The sequence below is a fragment of the Mobula birostris genome, chromosome 4 (assembly GCF_030028105.1).
Source record: "Mobula birostris isolate sMobBir1 chromosome 4, sMobBir1.hap1, whole genome shotgun sequence".
Taxonomy (NCBI): Eukaryota; Metazoa; Chordata; class Chondrichthyes; order Myliobatiformes; family Myliobatidae; genus Mobula; species Mobula birostris.
Genome location: NC_092373.1, coordinates 17,151,764 through 17,174,819, shown reverse-complemented (window position 1 = coordinate 17,174,819; position 23,056 = coordinate 17,151,764). Strand labels below are relative to the sequence as shown.

Genomic DNA, 23,056 nt, shown 5'->3' with positions numbered 1-23,056 from the left:
GCCAGTGATTAACACATTCCATATGAATAATAAAATAAATACTGAATTGTCAGCAGTTTTTGGGCCTCTTTTCTAAGAAAGGGTGTGCTGGCATTGGAGAGAGTCCAGAGAAGGTTCATGGGAATGATCCTGGGAATGACAGGTTCACTGTAAGAGGAATTTTTGATGGCTCTGAGGCTGTGTTCACTGGCGTTTAGAGAATAAGGGTGGGTCTCATTGCAATATCTGTCGAATATTGAAAGGTCTAGGTGGGGTGGACGTTTCCTATAGTGGGGGAGTCCAGGGCAAGAGGGCACAACCTCAGAATAGAAGCATGCTCCTTTAGAACTGAGATGAGGATGTTTTTTTTTATAGGTGAATCTGTGAAATTCATTACCATGGACGGCTGTGGAGGCCAAGCTATTAAGCATAATTAAAGCAGAGTTTGATAGGTTATTGATTAGTAAGGGTTAAAGGGGAAAAAAAGGCAAATGGGGTTGAAAGCAGTAATAAACCAGCCATGATAGAACTGTAGAGCATAGCTAGATGGGCTGAATGGTCTAATTCTACTCCTATGTCTTGTGTTTGGGTCAGAATATTCTGCCTAATAGCAACTACCTTTTCCTATCCATCTCTTTGTCCCCCCTCACTTCCCACATCTCTGCTCTCCATATCCCCCACAATACGCATTTCCTGAAATTTCTGCTGTTAAACAAGTAAGTCAAATTGAGGAACAAGTTTACATTGTTTCTCCTCACCAACGGGCATATCTATAAGGAACACTGCCACAAAGCCATATCCATCATCAAACAGCATCAGTATCTGGGCCATGCTCTCTTCTCGCTGATGCCATCTGAAAGGGGTACAGGAGCTTCAGGTCCCTCGCCACCAGGTTCAGGAACAGTTATTACTCCTCAAACATCAGGGTCCTGATGGGACCACATCACTCACCTCAACACTGAACTGATTCCACAACCTATGGACTCACTCTCAAGGACTCTACAACTCATGTTCTCAGTTCTATTTATTTACTTATTTTTTTGTCAGTCTTTGTTTTTCATTGATTCATTGTATTTCTTTGTTCTACTGTGAATGGTGCAAGAAAATTCATCTTATGGTATTACATCATGACTAATATGTACTTTGATAATAAATTTACTTTGATCTATTTGAATTATTCTATATTAACAGGCAGATGTGAACCACAAGCAGAACAATGTGTTTCACCATGAAAGGAACCAGAAGTGGAAAGAAAATGTTTTTCACGTAGAGTATTTATAAAAGCACATTGTGTGCGGTTCTGGTCCAGAAAATATATCAACAAGATTGAAAGGGTGCACTGAAAATTTATGAGGATGTTGTCGGGAATTGAAGACCTGATTTATAGGGGAAGATTGAATAGGGTTAGGACTGTATTCCCTGAAGCATTAGAGAATGAGGGGTGATTTAATAGTGGTATAAAAAATCATGACGGATATAGATGAGGTGAATGCATGCAGACTTTTGACACTGAAGTTGGATGAGTCTAAGACTGGAGGTCATAGGTTGAAGGTGTAATGTTTAAATAGAATATGAAGGGGGCCAACTTCACTTACAGAGATGAGAGTGCAGAAGGATGTGGTGGATGTGAGTTTGATTTTTAACCTGCAAGAGAAATTTTGGTAGGTACATGGATGGGAGGGGTTTGGAGGGCTATGGTCCGAGGGCAGGTCAATGACAAAGACAAAGTAATAGTTTGGCATGGACTAGATGGGCCAAAGGGCCTGTTGCTGTGCCATGGTATCTATGACTCTAAAGCACTTACTGAAGGCTAGAGGAAGCAGAGTCAACTGTACATTCGTAAAAGGATAAAGGATAAAACGGAGGACTACTGCCTGAAGATAAGAAATGAAAATTGTATTGCACGCTCAGAAAGCTAAAAGATACATAATGGGATGAAAGAGACTCTTCTCCAGTGCTGTAGCTCTTATGATTCCAAGGTTAGAAGTTATCAAAATTACAAAATTATGAGGCATATTTCGGGTAGAGTCAGAATCCTTTTCAAGGGCAGAAGTGTGAGTGGTCCCACCCAGACATTCTCTCTCTCTCTCCTGTCAGACAGAAGGTACAAAAGTCTGAAAGTATGTACCACCAGTCTCAAGAACAGCTTCTATCCTGCTGTTATAATACTACTAAACAGATCACTTATGGGGTCATGATTCCTTCTTATTGTACGATCTACCTTGTCATAGCATTATTAACTGCCTGCACTGCACTTTTTCTGTGAATGTAACAATTTATTCTGTATTGCCTTTTCCCTGTATTATCTCAATGTATTGATGTGAAGGAAATGATCTGTATGCAAGGTTTGCAAAACCCTAACCCTCATGCCTCCATGCATATGATGGCCTCCATTGGCTGTGGTTGACCATGGGTGTTGCGTCCTTGCTGTCTACACGATGTGCAAGCCTGGGCAGTATGATATGGAGAGCAAGCTGTTGCCCATGCGGTAGGCTCCACTTCTCCATGCGCATGAAGAATCGAAAGGAACAGCAAAGACCAATATGGTTTGGCATCAGCAGCCTCGCAAGAGTGACCAGTCTGCATTGAACTCAACATAGTCGAGCCTGGGCTTTTAGATCATAAGATATAGGAGCAGAATCAGGCTATGTGGCCCATCGAGTCCGCTCCGCCATTTCATCATGGCTGATCCAATATTCCTCTCAGCCTCAGTCGCCTGCTTTCTCTCTATATCCCTTCAAGCCCTGACCAAACAAGAACCTATCAACTTCCATGTTAAATATAGATAAAGACTTGGCCTCCGCAGCTGCCTGTGGCAAAGAATTCCACAGATTCACTGCTCTCTGGCTAAAGAAATTCTTCCTCATCTCCTCTCTAAAAGGATGCCCCTCAATTCTAAGACTGTGTCCTCTGGTCTTAGACTCTCCCACCATAGAAACCATCATCTCCACATCAACCCTATCAAGGCCTTTCACCATTCGATAGATTTCAATGAGGTCACCCCTCATTTTTATGAATTCTAGTGAATGCAGGCCCAGAGCCTTCAAACACTCTTCATATGGCAAGCCATTCAATCCTGGAATCTTTTTCATGAACCTCCTTTGAACCCGCTCCAGTTTCCACACATCCTTTCTAAGATAAACATCACAAACCTGTTTGCAATACTCTAAATGAGGCCCAATCATCGCTTTATAAAGTTTCTACATTATATCCTTGCTTTTATATTCAAGTCCTCTTGAAATGAATGTTAACATCACATTTGCCTTCCTCATCAAAGACTCAACCTGTAAAATAACCTTTAGGGAATCCTGCATAAGGACTCCCAAGTTCCTTTGCATCTCAAATTTTTGTATTTTCTCTCCATTTAGAAAATAGTCAACCCCTTCATTTCTTCTACCAAAGTGCATGACCATATACTTCCCACATGGTATTCCATCTGCCATTTCTTTGCCCATTCTCCTTATCTATCCAAATTCTTCTGTAGCCTCACTACTTCATCAAAACTACCTGCTTCTCTAATAGTCTTTATATCGTCTGCAAACTTTGCAACAAGCCATCGATTCTATCATCCACATCTTGGACATATAACGTAAAAAAAAAATTCAGGCCCAACACTGACCCCTGTGGAATACTACTAGTCACCGGCCGCCAACCTGAAAAGGCTAACTTTATTCCTAGTCTTTGCTTTCTGCCAATCAGCCACCGCTTTATCCATGCTAGAATATTTCCTGTAATATCATGGGCTCGTAGCTTGTTAAGCAGCCTTGTGTAGCACCTTGTCAAAGGCCTTCTAAAAATCCAAGAACACAACATCAACTGATCCTCCTTTGTCTATCTTGCTTCAAAGGATTCCAACAGATCTGTCAGGCAAGATTTTTCCTTCAGGAAACTATACTAACTATGGCCTATTTTATCATGTACCTCCAGGAACCCCAAAACTGCATCCTTTATAATTGACTCCAACATCTTCCCAATCCTAACTGGCATGCAGTTTTCTTTCTTTTGCCTCTCTCCCTCCTTGAAGAGTGGAGTGACAATTTTCCAGTCTTCTAGAACCATTCCAGAATCTAGTGATTCTTGCAAGATCATTGCTAATGCCTTCACAATCTCTTTAGTCATCTCTTTCAGAGCTGTGGGGTGTACAAAATCTTGTCCAGGTGCCTTATCTGCCTTCAAACCTTTCAGTTTCCCAAGAACCTTCTGTCTCGTTGTGACAGCTTCACACATTTCATGCCCCCTGACACCTGGAACTTCCACCATACTACTAGTGTCTTCCACAGTGAAGTCTGATGCAAAATACTTATTCAGTTCGTCTACCATTTTGTTGTCTCCCATTACTACCTCTCCAGCATCATTTTCCAGTGGTCCAATATTGAATTTCAACTCTTTTACACTTTATGGATCTGAAAAAACTTCCAGCATCCTCTTCAATACTATTGGCTAGCTTACTTTTTTATTCAATCTTTATTTTTAGTTGTCTTCTATTGGTTTTTAAAAGTTTCCCAATCCTTTAACTTCCATTAATATTTTCTCTATTACATGCACTCACTTTAGCTTTTATGTTGACTTTGACTTGTTAGCCATGATTGTGTCATCTTTCCTTTAGCATTCTTCTCCATCTTTGGGATGTACAAAGTATATATCCTGTGCCTTTTCAATTGCTTCCACAAATTCCAGCCATTGCTGCTCTGCCGTCATCTCTGCCCGTGTTCTTTTCCTATCAATTCTGGCCAGCTCCTCTCTCATGCCTCTGTAATTCCCTTTACTCCACTGTAATACAGATATGTCTGATTTTGACTTCCCCCTTCTCAAATTTCTGGGTGAATTCGATCATTTATAATCTCACGCCCCTAAGGGTTCTTTGATCTTAAGCTCTCTAATCAATTCTGGTTCATTGCCCAACACCCAGTCCAGAACAGATGATCCCCTAGTGGGCTCACCACGAGCTGCTCTAAAAAGCTATCTTGTAGGCACTCTAGAAATTACCCCCTCCTGCAATCCAGTACTAACCTGATTTTCCCAATCTACCTGCATATTGAGGTCCCCATAACTATTGTAACATTGCTGTTTATAATATATTCTGTGCCTTCTGAATTGCTTCCAGAAATGCATAAAACGTACAGCAGTACAGGCCCTTTGGCCCACAATATTGTACCGACCTTTAAACATTCTCTAAGGTCAACCTAACACTTCCTTACTGCATAGTCTACCATTTTCTTACATCCATGTGCATATCTACAAGTCTCTTGAATAGCTCTAATGTATCTGCATCTACTACCATCCCTACCATCCCTGGCTGTGTGTTTTATATACCTACCATATGTGTTACCTCTGATATCACCCCCCCCCCCCCATACTTTCTCCTAATCACCTTAACATGATGTTGTCTCTTATTAGTCATTTCTGCTCTCGGAAAATGGGTGCTGGCTGTCCGCTCGATCTATCATCTTGTATACCTCTATCAATTGTGCTTAAGAGGCTGAAAACACATGTAATGGAGGAATATGTATCATATGTGAACAGCAGAGACTTAGCTGGTTTTGGCATCGTGCAGACCATGTGGGCTGAAGGTAGATTTCATTTTTTTTTTGTTGTTTGCCTTGGCAAAAGACTTCTCACATCCTTAAATACCTCTGTTAATCGGTTTACTATTTTAAATTGTGGCTTCTCCCAGTAACCATGCAATTGATTTTCCCTTCCAACTACTTATTTAAAAAAAAAATCTTTTCAACAGCACAGATGAATGAGTAGTTATTGGCTGCTGAGTGCTTTAGAATGACCTGATAAACGTCAACTGTTTATTCATTTCCATAGATGCTGCCTGACGTGCTGAGTTCCTCCAGCATCTTGTGTGTGTTGCTTTTTAGAAAGACCTGAAGTAGTTACAGGAATGCAAAGCCTTTCCTCTTCATTATATACTGTAGTGTAGTCATATCCAGTATATGACATGTGCACAGGAAGGTTCTACAAACCGCAGCGATGGAAGTGACTGGTTAATCCGCTGCTACAAAGTACAAAATGTGTGTGCATACCCAGCAAATCTATAGAATAGTAACTACAACAGGATGAATGAAAGACCAAGAGTGCAGAAGACTTCTTCCCCTCTCTTAGGGAGGACTGGTAGCACAGTGGTTAGCACAACAATTTACAGTACAAATGACCCGGACTCAATTCCCACCGCTGCCTGTAAGGAGTTTGTACATCTCACCCCCACCCCCCACGCTTGCATGAGTTTCCTCCGAATGCTCTGGTTTCCTCCTACAGTCCAAAGACATACTGGTGGGTCGGTTAATTTGTCATTGTAAATAGTCTTGCAGCATCTATGGAAAAGAGTAAACAGTCATGTTTCGGGCTGAGTTGCTAGTTAGAACCTGTTCAAGTCTCCTGTTCCAATTAAGTGGCATAGTGTACCAAATAAACAGAGGGAATCCCAGATATTTTCTTGATTAGTTTTTGTTCTTAAACAGCTGTCCCAATAACCAATAGTCCAAATAACCACTGTATATGTTATTATAATTAATGGTGATTTTTATGTATTGCACTGTACTGATGCTACAAAACGAGACTTTTTATGATATGCGTTAGAAGTAGGTTCTTTAATCAGAGTGGTGAGCACATGGAATGCCCTGTCAGGGGGTGGAGGTAGAGGCAGATACATTCGGGGCATTTAAGAAACTCTTGGATAGGAACATGGATGATAGAAAAATGGAGGGTTAGGAGGGAGGGGATAGATTGATCTTGGAATAGATTTAAGTGTTCAGCTCATTGCTGTTTGCCAAAGGAACTTTACTGTTCTATGTTGTATATGTCAGTAATAATAAATCTGAGGCAACACGCATAAAAATTACTGATGAATGCAGCAGGCCAGGCAGCATCTCTAGGAAGAGGTATAGTTGACGTTTCAGGCCGAGACCCTTCGTCAGGACTAACTGAAAGAAGAGATAGTAACAGATACACATATGGACCAGAGAGCAGAATTCCAAAGGGGAGATAGAAATGACTGCCTTTGACATCAAAGAAACATTAATTGAACGTGGTCCCAGTGCCAGATCAGAAACAGAATCAGATTTATTATCGCAAACACGAGGATACTACCTCTTCTTTCAGTTAGTCCTGACGAAGGGTCTCAGCCTGAAACGTCAACTGTACCTCTTCCTAGAGATGCTGCCTGGCCTGCTGCGTTCACCAGTAATTTTTGTGTGTTGCTTGAAATTCCAGCATCTGCAGATTTCCTCGTGTTTGCGATAATAAATCTAATTCTGTTTCTGATCTGGCATTGGGACCACATTCAATTAATGCTTCTTTGACGTCAAAGGAAGTCATTTCTATCTCCCCTTTGGAATTCTGATCTCTGGTCCATATGTGAACCAATGCTCTAATGTGGTCAGAAGCATATGATTAAGAATGATGCATTCATGGCTAGCTTCCATCATTTGCTGCCAAAGGGTTTCGGTCTGAAACGTTGACTGCTTTTTTCTATGGATGTTGCCTGGCTTGCTGAGTTCCCCCAGTACTGTGTGTGTCAGAATTAGATTCGGGTTTATTGCCACCAGCATGTGTCATGAAATTTGTTAACTTAGCAGCAGTAGTTCAATGCAATACATAATATAGAAGAGGAACAAAAAAAGGTAATAATAAATAAATCAACCAATTACAACATATGTATATTCAGTAGATTAAAAATCATGCAAAAAGCAGAAATAATATGTATTTTTTTTTAAAAAGTGAGGTAGTGTTCATGGGTCCAATGTCCATTTAGGAATCGGATGGCAGAGGGGAAGAAGCTGTTCCTGAATCGCTGAGTGTGTGTCTTCAGGCTTCTGTATCTCCTACCTGATGGTAACAATGAGAAAACGGCATGCCCTGGGTGCTGGGGGTCCTTAATAATGGACGCTACCTTTCTGAGACACCACTCCTTGAAGATGTCGTAGGTACTTTGTAGGACAGTACCCAAGATGGAGCCGACTAGATTCACAACCCTCTGCAGCTTCATTAGGTCCTGTGCAGTAACCACCCCTCCCCCCCCCCCCCCCCCCCATACCGGACAGTGGTGCAGTCTGTCAGAATGCTCTCCACGGTACAGCTATAGAAGATTTTGAGTGCATTTGTTGACATTTCAAATCTCCAAGTTCCTAATGAAGTATAGCCAGTGTCTTGCCTTCTTTATAACTACATCAATATGTTGGGACCAGGTTAGGTCCTCAAAGATCTTGACACCCAGGGACTTGAAACTGCTCACTTTCTCCACTTCTGATCCCTCTGTGAGGATTGGTGTGTGTTCCTTCATCTTACCCTCCATGAAGTCCACATTCAGCTCTTTTGTTTTACTGACGCTGCGACCCCATTCCACTAGTTGGCATATCTCACTCCTGTACGCCCTCTCGTCACCATCTGAGATTCTACCAACAATGGTTGTATTATCAGCAAATTTATAGATGGTATTTGTGCTATGCCTAGCCACACAATCATATGTCGCTCGAATTTCCAGCATCAGCAAATTTTCTCTTGTTTCCATTATTTGCTGATGTTTGAGAGTGAATGGTTGCTAATCAGGTTGGATTGGTCCTTGTATTTGTGTATTGAAAGATACCTTGGCAATTTTCCACATGGCTGGGTAGATGCCAGTGTTTTAACTATACTGAACAGATTGGCTAGAAGCACAGTAAATCTGAAGCAATGGTCTTCCATCCTACCGTTGGACATTGCAAAGGACATGTCAAGCCCATGGGCTTATAGATTGCAGTGGGTTACACTTGTTCTGGTGATGGTCGATAAAGATTCCTGTTCGCCCATTCTTGAGCAGGCCAGCTTTGTCTGAAGCTAAGCAACACACACAAAATACTGGAGGAGTTCAGCAGACCAGGCAGCGTCTATGGAAAAGAGTGAACAGTTGATGTTTCAGGCTGAGACCCTTCATCAGGACTGTATATAAAAAAAAAAGATGAGAAGTAGGAGCAAGAAGATGGGGGAGAGGGGAGGAAGAATTACAAGGTGGAAGGTGATAGGTGAAACTGGGAAAGGGTGATTGGGGGAGAGAGCTGGGAATCTGATAGGAGAGGGTAGACCATGGAAGAAAGACAAAGGGGGGGGGCACCAGAGGGATGTGATAGACAAGTAAGGAGATGAGAGAGAAATGGGAATGGTGGAGGGGGGGAGCAATTACTGGAAATTTGATAAATTGATGTCCATGCCTGTTCTGTTGAGTTTCTCCAGCATTTTGTGTCTGTTGCTTGGATTTCCTGCATCTACAGATTTTCTGTTCTTTGAAGCTATCACATTTGTAGTGTCACACAACGTGACTCTGGAGTTCATTGTTCCAGACAGCTGTGGAGAGCAAACCATTGGGTAATTTAAAGCAAGGGGTGATGGCTACTTAAGTAGTAAGGGTGCCAATGAAGATGGGGGAAAAAGGCAGGAGAAAAAAGTTGAGGGATAATAAATCAGCCATGATTGAATGACAGACCAGACAATGGACTGAATGGCAAATTTTTTTGTCTTGTCTTACAGTTTTGTTATCAACATGATGGAAAATACAAAGCAAAAACGTAAGAGATTCTGCAGATGCTGGAGATTTAGTAACACACACAAAATGCTGGTAGAGCTCACCAGGCCAGGCAACACCCATGGAGAGGATAAACAGTTGATGTTTCAGGACCTATTGAGTTCCTCCAGCATTTGTTGTGTTATGATGGAGGATGGAGATAGTACTGTCATTGGATTAATCACTAGATGTGACAAATCCAATGCTACCCAGAAGTAAACAAGCTAGTTCAGGGGGTCTTGGGAGTCCTCGTGCAAGACTCCCAGAAGGTTAATTTACAGGTTGAGTCTGTGGTATAGTAGGCAAATGCAATGTTGGCATTCATTTCAAGGGGAATAGTATATAAAAGCAAGGAGATAATGCTGAAGCTCTGTAAGACACTAATGGCCACACTTGGAGTATTGGGCCCCCATCTCAGAAAGGATGAATGAAGTCTGACCAATGCTTTATAAACGTTCCACATTATATCCTTGCTTTTTGTATTCTAGTCCTCTTGAAATGAATGCTAACATTACATTTACCTTCCTTACCATGATCTTTTGTTTGCATACTATCCTGATAGATCATTCCAAAACAAAAGTACATTGAGGAAGTACAAAAGGAAAAACAATTATGGAATGTACTGTCAGAGTTGCTGAGAAAGTGCAGTGCAGGTACAGTAAGTACCATATTGAGGTAGAGTGAGATCAAATCAATATTTATCAATCAAAGGTGCAATAATGAATCTTATAGCAGTAGGTTATGAATTTCCCTTCAGCCTGATGGTACATATTGTAAGCTTTTGTATCTTCTGCCTGATGGGAGACAGCAGTAGAGAGAAGATGTACTTTGATATACAGCATGCACTTTGCTAGTAAATTTACTTGGACTTTGACTTGAATGACTGGGGTAGGAGGTGGTCCTTAATTATGTTGACTGCTTTCCCGAGGCTGTGGGAAGTGTAAACACTGTCAGTTGAGGAGAAGCTGGTTTTCACGATAGATGTTCACAACTTGCTACAAATTCCAATAGTCAAAGTCCAATGTGCACTTATTATCAAAGTATGTATACATTATATAACCTTGAGATTCATCTCCTTACAGAGAGCTACAAAACAAGAAACCCATTAAAAAAACATATATCACCAATGCACAGAATGGAAAAAAAGTCAAATGATAAAAGTAAGCAAATAACCTTCAGCACTGAAGTTTTACAAAAGGCACGGAGCTAGGCATCACTGCAGCTGGAGTAGGCTACAACCTCAGTTTAGCGCAGAGATGAGTAAATGCCACAGAGCAGCTTGCTGAACCGGCCTGTTCCTCACCTCTGGTCCCAGCACCTTGACCTCGTCAATATGGCCTGGTGCTTCAATCGCCCTCACTCTCGGCCAGCTCCTGGGTCTGGATCCTGCTGCCGTGACTCGGCCCATAACAGACCTTTCCAATTTGACCCAGTGCTTAAATCGATAAGACATCAGGACTTTTCTCACTTTAAACTTCACTTGTCTCTGCTATGCTTTTGTCTTCACCTTGGCCTCTGCCTCCACTAGCCTCTACACATCTCTTGGGCAGGTCTACAATTTAGGTGCCAGTGTTGGTGACTGCACAATCTTGACTGATGCTAAAGCCCTCTGGAAAGGGAAATATGCTCTTCATTCAGTGACTCCAGATCCATTTATAATGTAGTTGGGTCTTAACTTGAGCCCCCAGTAAGACGATCAGTTCAAGGGCATTAAATACTGATGTTGTCAACAACTCCTCCAACAGGACCACACCTTGTCCTAGGGTTTCGAGCCGAGCGTGCCTCAATGACTCTGAGAGCTATACGGCTGGAGTTGGGGCTTTATACTTTGGTTGTTAGCAGGGTCACCCATGCAAACAGGTCAAAGAGTAGATGCCTAAGAATGGTCCACAGATCCTCCAGGTTTGTGGTTCATCTCAGGGCTAACAACCCTAAGTGGTAAAACAGAATTGTTACGGAAACAGCAATGAAAAATCCTTCTAAATCTGTGTGTGATAGACAGAGATGGAGGACCTTCATTGCTGCCCTAAATGCCAGCAGCATAAAGGGCTGTAAGTGAGTTGTCAACAACAGATGAATCTTGAAAGAGGTTTTAAAATATATAGTTTATAAACTGGGAATCTTAATGCAGTTAAATGATTAGTAATCAGTGCAGAGTAGAAGGAAAATTTGAACTTCAGATATTTTCGCAAAAGGGCAGTTAGACCATTAATTTTAGGCCAACCTTGGACTGAGTCTTTAAAAAGTGATGTGCAGTGCCAAAGTCAATTCTTTGGATTAAGTACAATCCTTCTGCAAAATGATATCAAGATAGATTCAGTAGCTGTTAAGTCAGTCAGCGGATTGCCTTGTTTACAATGAAGGTGAAAAGTCTCCCTCAAGAAACTATCTTTATTTGCAGCTTGTTCACATTGCACTGGTGTTTCGTCTTCAAATAGTACAGCACAGTACAGGCCCTTCGGCCCACAATGTTGTGCCGACACTCAAACCCTGCCTCCCATATAAGCCCCCACCTTAGATTCCTCCATATACCTGTCTAGTAGTCTCTTAAACTTCACGAGTGTATCTGCCTCCACCACTGACTCAGGCAGTGCATTCCGCACACCAACCACTCTCTGAGTAAAAAACCTTCCTCTAATATCCCCCCTTGAACTTCCAACCCCTTACCTTAAAGCCATGTCCTCTTGTATTGAGCAGTGGTGCCCTGGGGAAGAGGCACTGGCTATCCACTCTATCTATTCCTCTTATTATCTTGTACACCTCTATCATGTCTCCTCTCATCCTCCTTCTCTCCAAAGAGTAAAGCCCTAGCTCCCTTAATCTCTGATCATAATGCATACTTTCTAAACCAGGCAGCATCCTGATAAATCTCCTCTGTACCCTTTCCAATGCTTCCACATGCTTCCTATAGTGAGGTGACCAGAACTGGACACAATACTCCAAGTGTGGCTTAACCAGTGTTTTATAGAGCTGCATCATTATATCGCAACTCTTAAACTCTATCCCTCGACTTATGAAAGCTAACACCCCATAAGCTTTCTTAACTACCCTATCCACCTGTGAGGCAACTTTCAGGGATCTGTGGACATGTACCCTGAGATCCCTCTGCTCCTCCACACTACCAAGTATCCTGCCATTTACTTTGTACTCTGCCTTGGAGTTTGTCCTTCCAAAGTGTACCACCTCACACTTCTCCGGGTTGAACTCCATCTGCCACTTCTCAGCCCACTTCTGCATTCTATCAATGTCTCTCTGCAATCTTTGACAATCCTCTACACTATCTACAACACCACCAACCTTTGTGTCATCTGCAAACTTGCCAACCCACACTTCTACCCCCACATCCAGGTCATTAATAAAAATCATTAAAAGAAGAGGTCCCAGAACAGATCCTTGTGGGACACCACTAGTCACAACCCTCCAATCTGAATGTACTCCCTCCACCACCACCCTCTGCTTTCTGCAGGCAAGCCAATTCTGAATCCACCTGGCCAAACTTCCCTGGATCCCATGCCTTCTGACTTTCTGAATAAGCCTACCATGTGGAACCTTACTAAAATCCATGTAGATCACATCCACTGCACTACCCTCATTTATAGGTCTGGTCACCTCCTCAAAGAACTCTATCAGGCTTGTTAGACATGATCTGTCCTTCACAAAGACATGCTGACTGTCCCTGATCAGACCATGATTCTCTAAATGCCCAGAGATCCTATCTCTAAGAATCTTTTCCAACAGCTTTCCCACCACAGACATAAGGCTCACTGGTCTATAATTACCCGGACTATCCCTACTACCTTTTTTGAAAAAGAGGACAACATTTGCCTCCCTCCAATCCTCCGGTACCATTCCCATGGACAACGAGCACATAAAGATCCTAGCCAGAGGCTCAGCAATCTCTTCTCTCGCCTCGTGGAGCAGCCTGGGGAATATTCCGTCAGGCTCCGGGGACTTATCTGTCCTAATGTATTTTAACAACTCCAACACCTCCTCTCTCTTAATATCAGCATGCTCCAGAACATCAACCTCACTCATATTGTCCTCACCATCATCAAGTTCCCTCTCATTGGTGAATACCGAAGAGAAGTATTCACTGAGGACCTCGCTCACTTCCACAGCCTCCAGGCACATCTTCCCACCTTTATCTCTAATCGGTCCTACCTTCACTCCTGTCATCCTTTTTTTCTTCACATAATTGAAGAATGCCTTGGGGTTTTCCTGTACCCTACTCGCCAAGGCCTTCTCATGCCCCCTTCTTGCTCTTCTTAGTCCCTTCTTAAGCTCCTTTCTTGCTTCCCTATATTCCTCAATAGACCCAGCTGATCCTTGCTTCCTAAACCCCATGTATGCTGCCTTCTTCCACCTGACTAGATTTTCCACCTCACTTGTCACCCATGGTTCCTTCACCCTACCATTCTTTATCTTCCTCACCAGGACAAACTTATCCCTAACATCCTGCAAGAGATCTCTAAACATCGACCACATGTCCATAGTATATTTCCCTGCAAAAACATCATCCCAATTCACACCCGCAAGTTCTAGCCTTATAGCCTCATAATTTGCCTTTCCCCAATTAAAATACATACAATGACACACATACACAAACCAGTGACTAACAATTACTTCACTACAAATAGACAATACACATTAAACTAATATGCTTCCACCTCTGTCAGTGATGACAATTACCCCCCGCAGAGCCCAACGGTCCCGGATTGCCTCTATGGTTATCATGGACAGCGTGTGTTTCCTCTCAATATTTACTTGGGCACGAACATACCCCCTAAACATTGTTAGGCACTCTGCCTGGGCAGATCCTCCCACCACCCATTTCCAAGACCCACAGATGGCTGATTTTGCCAGTCCCAGGAGCAAGTTGATGAGGACATCCTCATCCCTCTTACTGTATATAAATAGGACCTCCTTTACCTCCAGGTGGAAAGACCAACCGCCAAGGCGTGTCTGGATGGTGGACAAGGGCTGGGAAGTGGAGGGTGTGCAGCAGTCCATACAGATACCTCCTACTTGCATCCCTGAATGGGATTGTGGGTGTCGAGGAGAGACGGCTGAAATTGTGTGGACTCTGTTCTCGGATAAGATTGCGAGGCCCGGGCGGGCCCGACAAGCAGCTCAGCCTGAGTCGGTCCACACACCTGAGCCACACCGACATCCATTGAGGTAGGGCAAGGGTCGGCCAGGACTCCACCCTCTGCCAGAGGAGGGGATTCTCGGCCTGAGGCAACCATGTTCCAGACTCTCAGTAGATCCTGATAGAATCTGGCAGACTCCGCAAAGCAGCACGGCTGACGCCCGCCGGTGGTAGCCACATTTCATCATGAAGACAGCAGCCCCTCCGGAGAAAGAATGTTGCCAACACGTGCCACCTGGGGGTTGCTTGGCATTCAGGAATCTCTGCAGAGTCCTGAGGCGGAAAGCCGCCAATCACATACATACGCACTCCAGTGACTGTCCGCCCTATCCCACTGGGAGACTAAAGACTGCTGCAGAGATCCAGTGTTTCCTGTTACCCCAGAAGAAGTCCACTAACTTCTTCTGCATTCTCACTACAAAGGGGGCAGGAGGGGCCAAGGTGACCATCCGGTACCACAACATGGAGGCCACCAGCTGGATTATGACAAACCACCCTGCCTCAATAGGAAAGCACCCTGAGAAGGCATGACCAGCACCCCAGCCAGGCCACGACTTTCTTCTCCAGGTCCTGCCAGTTCACCAGCCGGGTCTCCCCAGAAGGACACTGGTAGACTCCCAGATAGAGGAGATGCCTGGTGCTCCATTCAAAAGCTCTCATCTCCTCCGTTAGGGAGTCCGCCTGCAACTGACCCACGAAGAGTCTGGGACATTTTGCCCTGTTGATCCTAGTGGAGGACGCCGTTGAGAAAGCTTCTTGGCACTCGCATATCCTCCGCAGGTCACTGGGGTCTGTCACGATGAGTACGTCATGGGCGTAGGCCGAGGGGACAACCTCCATGTCTGGTTCGCACAGGACCAGACCCGTCAGCCTACGCCAAACAAGGCTCAGGAATGGCTCGACACAGATTGCATACAATTGGCTGGACATGGGGCACCCCTGACATATTCCTCTTCTGAAGGGAATGAGTGCTGTCAGTGACCCATTGATCTTAACAAGACACTCTGTGGCAGAGTATAGGAGCCGAACTCGGGGCCATAAAGTGTTGTCCGAGCCCAAAAGCCTGCATAGTGCCCACCAGGAAACTGTGGTCTACCCGGTCAAATGCCTTCTCCTGGTCAAGAGAAAGAAACGCTGCCTGAGGCCCAGTCTCCTGTTGCAGGTGAATCAGGTCCCATACTAGGTGGACATTGTCCTGGATGGAGTGACACAGGACTGTGTAAGATTGGTCAGGATGGATCACTTATCTCATTACCGAACCAAGATGGTTGGCCATTGCCCAGGCGAAGAACTTGTAGTCCGTTCACAAGAGGGACACCGTACACCTGTTCTTTAGCAGGCGGAGGTCTCCCTTCTTGGGCAGTGGGACCACGACAGCTCTCCGCCATGAGAGGGGCATTTCCCCGGTGGCTAGGCTCTCCCTAAAGCAAAGTACTTCATCAACCCAGATGGAACTTGAACCCACGATCCCTGGCTTAGGAGGCCATTGCCTTATCCATTACACCCTGAGTATTTGGGACTGTGGGCCGGTTCCAAGGAATGACACTGTGCACAGTGCAGATGTGCTCTCCTGCCAAGCTTGTGGTCCAAGATATCTTATTACTTGTTTGCATGAAGTGCACTGAGAGTGCTCAGTGTAGAGACTGGTTGTGAAATGCCAGCAAAGCAGGCAGCAAGAATTTGTAATGTCTCAAAGAAAATTGCATGTTTTGAGACTAAGTAAAGGCATCTGTTAGTCTTGCAAGACCATGGATCTGCGCCTGGAAAGTCTTCACTCTCCAGGGCACAGGCCTGGGCAAGGTTATATGGAAGACCAGCAGTTGCACATGCTGCAAGTCTCCCCTCTCCACGACACCGATGTTGTCCAAGGGAAGGGCATTAGGACCCATACAGCTTGGCACCAGTGTCGTCGCAGAGCAATGTGTGATTAAGTTCCTTGCTCAAGGACACAACACGTTCCCTCGGCTGGGACTCAAACTCGTGACCTTCAGGTAGCTAGTCCAATGCCTTAACCACTTGGCCGCATGCCCACACTTTTGAGACTAGGCTCTGTTTTAACCTTCAACAATTAGGTTCCTGAACCAACATGGATAACTTCACCCAAGTCGACATTGAAATGATTCCAAAACCTAGAATCTCACTCAAGGACTCTATAACTCATGTTCTCTATTATTATTAATTATTAGGTTTTATTATTTTTTTGTACTTGTGCAGATTATCTTCATTTGCACATTAGTTGTTTGTCAGTCTTCCTTTGAGTGAAGTTTTTCATTGATCTGTTGTATTTTTTTGTTCTACTGTGAATGCCTGCAAGACAATGAACCACCGGGTAGCATTCAATAACATATACATACTCTGATAATAAAGTTACTTTGAATTTTGATCTGAAATCTGACTGCAACATAGTGTAAATAGACATTGTAAAATAGCAATTAGTTTGAGAAAAGAAGAGGGCAAATAAACATTTACAAAGCATCTATGTATGTACACTGGAGAGTATCTTAATTGGTTGCACCATGGCCTGGTATGGAAGCACCAATGCCCAGGAAAAGAGAAGTCTACAAAGTGATAGAGAAAGCTCTTCCCACCATGGAGCACCTTTACATGGAGAGCTGCATCCATCCTCAAGGACCCCAACCATCCAGGCCATGCAATCTTCCCAGTACTAACATCAGGCGGAAGGCACAGAGCCTTGGGTCCGGCATCACCTGGCTCAAGAATTACTAACCGACAATCATCAGGCTCCTGAACTAGTGTGGAGAACTTCACTCACTGAAACTCTGACTATTGATTCTGCAACCTACAGGCTCACTTTCAAGGATTCATTACAACTCATGATTAGTATAATCTATTGTTTGCATTTTGGGGCAGCAGTTCGTCAAGCACCTCTGCACCATCCACCACAAGCGGGACTTCCTGGTGGCCAAACATTTTTCATTCTGATTCCTATTCCCGTTCTGTCCATGGTCAAGATGAGGCCTCAGGGTGGAGGAGAAACCCCTTCTATTCTGTCTGGGTACGCTCCAACCTGATGGCATGAACATTGATTTCTCCTTCTGGTGAACAAAATTCACTCCCTTGTCCTCTATTCCCCACTCTGACCTTTCACTTCTCACCTGCCTATTAATGGCCCAGGGGTCCCCTCTTTCTCCCACTGTTCACTATCCTCTCCTGTCAGATTCTTTCCTCTCAAGTCCTTAGCTTTTTCCACTCATCTGGCTTCACTTAGTACCTTCCAGCTCTCCTCTTTCCCACCAACCCCCCTCACCACCTTTTTATTCAGGCATCTTCTCCCTTCTCGGTTCTGACGAAGAGTCTCGTCCCAAAATGTCAACTGCTCACCCTTTTCCATCGACGCTGCCTGGGTTGCTGAGTTTCTCCAGCATTTTGCGTGTGTTGCTTTTGTTGCACAACTTGTCTACATTTCCACATTGGTTGTTTGTCTTTGTTTATATATAGTTTTTCATAAATTCTATTTTTCCTGTAAATGCCTGCAAGAAAATAAATCTGAAGGAGTAGTATATGGTAACATCGACAGACTTCGATAATAAATTTTACTCTGACAATGACAATGCAGAATAAAGTGTATCCAGAATGCTGGAAGGACATGGACACCAGGTAACATCTATGGAAAAGAGTAAACAGTCAACATTTCAGGCTGAGACCCTTTGTCAACTTTGGGGAAAAATTGAGATTAGAAGTCAGAGTAAGAACGTGGGGTTGGTGGGGGGGGAGGACAGGAAGAAGTATAAGGTAGTAGGTCATGGGTGAAACCGAGAGAGTATACTACCTTGTACTTCCTCTCCTCTCCCCCCCCCACCCTATATGAGGAATTTATTTAATCAGAGTGTGGTGAAAGTGTGGAATTCATTGTCACTAATGGCTGTGGGGAGGCCAAGTCACTGGGTATGAATTGCAGAGCAAACTCGTTGGGCTTAATGGCCCAATTCTGTTTAAAGATTAGCTTTAATTGTCGCATATACATGGAAACATCAAATCATTTTATTTTTAAACACATTAAATAATTTGTATCTCATTCTGAAGGTTCCCTGATATTTATGTGATAAGGTTATTTCTCCGCAACTCAAAACTGTTAATCTAGCTGTTGCTCTTGACTCGAAACCACTTCTCACCATTGTTGCAGTGCCCTGAGATGGCACCAGGTGTCGCCATGCTTCCAATGCCAACGTTACGTCCTCAACCTACTGACCCTTACACTAACTGTACACCTTTGGAATGTGGGAGGAAACTGGAGCACCCAGAGGAAACCCATGCTGTCAAGGGAGGATGTACAAACTCTGAATAGACAGTGGTAGAAAATGAACCCTGAAGTGTCTTATTACACTAGCTATTATGCTGCTGTGCCATCCTGGCCATCAAGCACCCAGTTCTCCACTAATCCTACATTTTATTCTCCTGTTCCCATTTACTTCCCCTCAGATTCTACACCCTCCTACACACGCAAGGCAACTTACAGCAGGCAGACTAATCTACAAAGCCAAGGGTTTAATGCAGGGTTTCCCAGCCTTGGGTCCATGGACCCCACTGTCAATGGTAAGGGTTCATGGCATAAAAAGGGTTAGGAGCCCATTGGTTTAATGGAATGTGGGAGGAGATTAGCAGGGATAGAAAATTGGCTAACTGGCAAAAGATAAGGAGTGGGAATAAAGGGGGCCTTTTCTGGTTGGCTGCTGGTGACTAGCAGTGTTTCACAGGGGTCAATGTTTGGACCGCTTCTTTTTCACACTATATGTCGATGATTTGGATGGCAGAGTTAATGGATTCATGGCCAAGTGTACGGATGACATGAAGATGCATAGGTGATAGGTGGGGCAGGCAGTGTTGAAGCATGGAGTCTGCAAAGGGACTTGGATTAGGAGAATGGCAAATAAGTGGCAGATGGAATATAGTGTAGGAAAGTGCATGGTCATGCACTTTGGTAGTTGGGATAAAGCTGAAGACTATTTTCTAAATGGGGAGAAAATTCAAAAATCCAGAGGTGCAAAGGGTCTTGATGGTCCTTGTGCAGGATTCCCTAAAGGTTAACTTGCAGGTTGAGTCCTTGGTAAGGAAAGCAAATGCAATGTTAGAATATATAAGCAAGGATGTAATGCTGAGACTTTATAAGGCATTGATCAGAATGAACTTGGAGTACTATGAGCAGTTGTGGGCCCCTTATATAAGAAACGATGTGCTGACATTGAAGAGGGATCAGAGGAGTTTCATGAAAGTGATCCCAGAAAACATAGGGTTAATGTATGAGGAGTGTTTGATGGCTCTGGGCTTGTACTCATTGGAGTTTAGAAGAATGAGGGGGGACGTCAAAGGTTACAGGAAGAAGACAGGGGAATGGTGTTGAGAGGGATATTAAATCAGCGATGAACAGACTCAATGTGCCATATGGTCTAATTCTGCTCCCATGTCTTAATGGTTTTATGGAAACTGGAGCACCCAGTAGTAATCCATGAAGACATGGGAATTACATGCAATCTCATACAGACAGCACTCGAGGTCAGAATTGAACTTGGATCATTGCAGCCTTGAGGCAGTGGCTCTGCATAATCTGTCACAGTGCTGCCCTAGGGCTACTTGTGGTGTTTCCGAGAAGACGACTGGTGAAGCAGTACGAGCTTCTACAAGTCTTCGGCCCATGATTCACTTTGAGCACTGGCTGTCTCCCCTCTCTACTCACTCCTGCTGCAGTGTTTTTTAGCGAAAACCTGGACAATCCCTTTCCTTCCAGAGATGCTGTTTGACCTGCTGAGTTCCTCTGGCAGATTGTTTATTGTTCCTGATTGCAACATCGTGTGATCTGAATTGTGTTTGCATAGATTTGGCATGTTATCTGAGACTTTGATAAGGTTGATAGATGCACAGTGCAGTGTGGCCCAACTGGTTGAATCACAGCCTGGTGTAGAAGTACCAATGTACAAGAATGGAGAAGTCTACAGAAAGTGATAGATATATCCTAGTCCATCACAGGCAAAGCCCTCCCCACCGCTGAGTACACCGACAAGGAGCACTGCCACAAGAAAGCCGCATCCATCATCGCGGGTCCCCACCATCCAGGCCGTGCTCTCTTCTCGTTCCCACGATTAGGTAGGAGGTACAGAAGCCTTTGGTCTCACACCACTAGGTTCAGTTACAGTTATTATCCAACAACCATCAGGCCTCTGAACCAGCATGGATAACTTCACTCACTGCAACACAGAACCGTTTCCACAATGTATGGACTCACTTTCAAGGAGGCGACAGCTCATATTGTCAGTATTACTTGCTTTCTTTTGCACGTTGGTTGTCAGTCTTGATGTATAGTGTTTCATAAATCCTATTGTACTTTATTTTCCAGTAAAAACCTGGAAGAAAATGAAACTGGGTTGTATATGGTGACATATATGTACTTTGATAACATTTACTTTGGTATTGACTTTGCATTCTGTTTTGTTTTATGACCTCAATGTAATTATGTATGGCATCTGTTCCGATGCCTGACAAAACAAAAGCTTTCCATTGTATCGCGGTACATGTGAGTATAATAAACTCATCCAGTCCAATGAACTGTCCCTTATTTTAAACAGCAGCTGCTCACATTAGATCCTTCCACAAGTGGAAACAGCTTTTCTACATCTGTCTTGCCGCAGTGTTGTATTTCAGTCCCAACCCATTTCTCTTTTAACCTCCAGTAGAGACAAACCTAACCTGGCTAACCTTGTCAGGTAAGGAGCCTATTCCATAGGGCAGAATTAAGCTATTCAACCCATCGAGTCTGCTCTGCCATTCAATCATGGCTGATTTATTTTCCCCCTCAACCCCATTATCCTGCCTTCTCCCTGTACCATTTGATGTCCTGAATAATCAGAACTTATTACCCTCTGCTTTAAATATACCCAATGACTTGGCAGTAAATTCCACGTATCCGCCAACATCTGGCTAACGAAATTCTTGTACATTTCTGTTTTAAGTGAATGTTCTTGTATTCTGAGGCTGTGCCCTCTGGTCCTAGACTCTCCCACCACAGGAAATGTCCTCGGCTTGTCCACTCTATATAGTCCTTTAAAGATTCAGTAGTTTCAATGAGATCTCCCCTCACTCTCCTAAACTCCGGTGAGTACAGCCCCAGGGCTATCAAACCTTCCTCAGACATTAACTCTTTCATTCTTGTTCTTCATACATTAACCCTTTCATTCCCAATATTGAGTCCTGGTGCCCCTGCAACTGAAGATACATCTGCTAATGGTGGGGTGAATGGAATGGGTGACAGACAAGAAGGAGGATTGGAGGAGGACTGCAGGTGGTCACTACGTAAATGCCTGTGTTTGGATTAACCTGGATATCCCTGTTTCCTTGTCCAAATCTAGGCTGAGCTGACCGAGTTCATTGGGCTGAAACACTACATGGAAGTGATGATGCTGCTCACCGTCGCCGAGATGGTCGGGCCGACGTCCGACGTGAACGTCACTGTGGTGGACACCACCTTCAACGGGGTAGCTGTTCGTGTCTTTGAGCCGGCCACTCGGAGCACAGGACTGAGGCGGGCGGTCATTTATCTGCACGGTGGTGGTTGGTGTTTAGGAAGTGCGAGTAAGTTAGTGAATTAATCCTCGAGAGAGTGGCTAACATGAGGTCACATCTGTCGTTGCTTTCCCTTGTACTACCTCAATGCATCGTCTACCTCAATGCATGCAAGTCGAGCTTTTCACTCTACCTAGGGACATGTGACACCAAGAAACAAATTCGGCTCTATCTATCACAACCTCAGGATTGTCCCAGGCTGATCAGCAACCAGCAAAGTGCCTTAGAAGTCTATTTGTATAATATAGGGGGCAGCACAGTAGTAGCAGCTAGAGCAAAACTTCACAGCACCAGCAATAGCTGTTCAATACCCACCACTGTCTGTAAGGAGTGTGGATGTTGTCCCTCGGACTGCGTTGGTCGTTGATGCAAATAATTCATTTCACTTGATGTTTTGATGTGCATATGAGAGGTTTGTCTTTTGATCTTTATCTTCAGAAAACACAGTAGCAAGTTTACACACAAGCTCCCTCAAACTGAATTTGCCTTTCCAAATATTCTGTTTAATATCCTGGAACTAGATACATGGTTAATGTAGGAAGAGGTGCAGCCTGGCCTGCTGCGTTCACCAGCAACTTTGATGTGTGTTGCTTGAATTTCCAGCATCTGCAGAATTCCTGTTGTTTACATGGTTAATGATAGGCTTTGCAAAGATTTGAACATTCAAAGGTCAAAGATGGATTCTCTGAGCTCTGGCAACACACACAAAATGTTGGTGGAACGCAGCAGGCCAGGCAGCATCTATAGGAAGAAGTACAGTCGACGTTTCGGGCCAAGACCCTTATCGTCAGGACTAACTGAAAGAAGAGATAGTA

General features: G+C 43.9%; 1 protein-coding gene across 2 annotated transcripts in view; it reads left to right on the top strand.

Annotated features, from left to right (window-relative positions):
• The window catches only part of LOC140196178 (arylacetamide deacetylase-like), a 57,739-nt gene that overhangs the window by 13,565 nt on the left and 21,118 nt on the right, over positions 1-23,056 (top strand). For both annotated transcript variants that reach the window (XM_072254946.1, XM_072254945.1), the window contains exon 2: positions 22,028-22,250. In XM_072254946.1, the coding sequence (XP_072111047.1) occupies positions 22,064-22,250 (187 nt within the window). In that variant the 5' untranslated portion in view covers positions 22,028-22,063. The remainder of the gene's footprint in view (positions 1-22,027; positions 22,251-23,056) is intronic.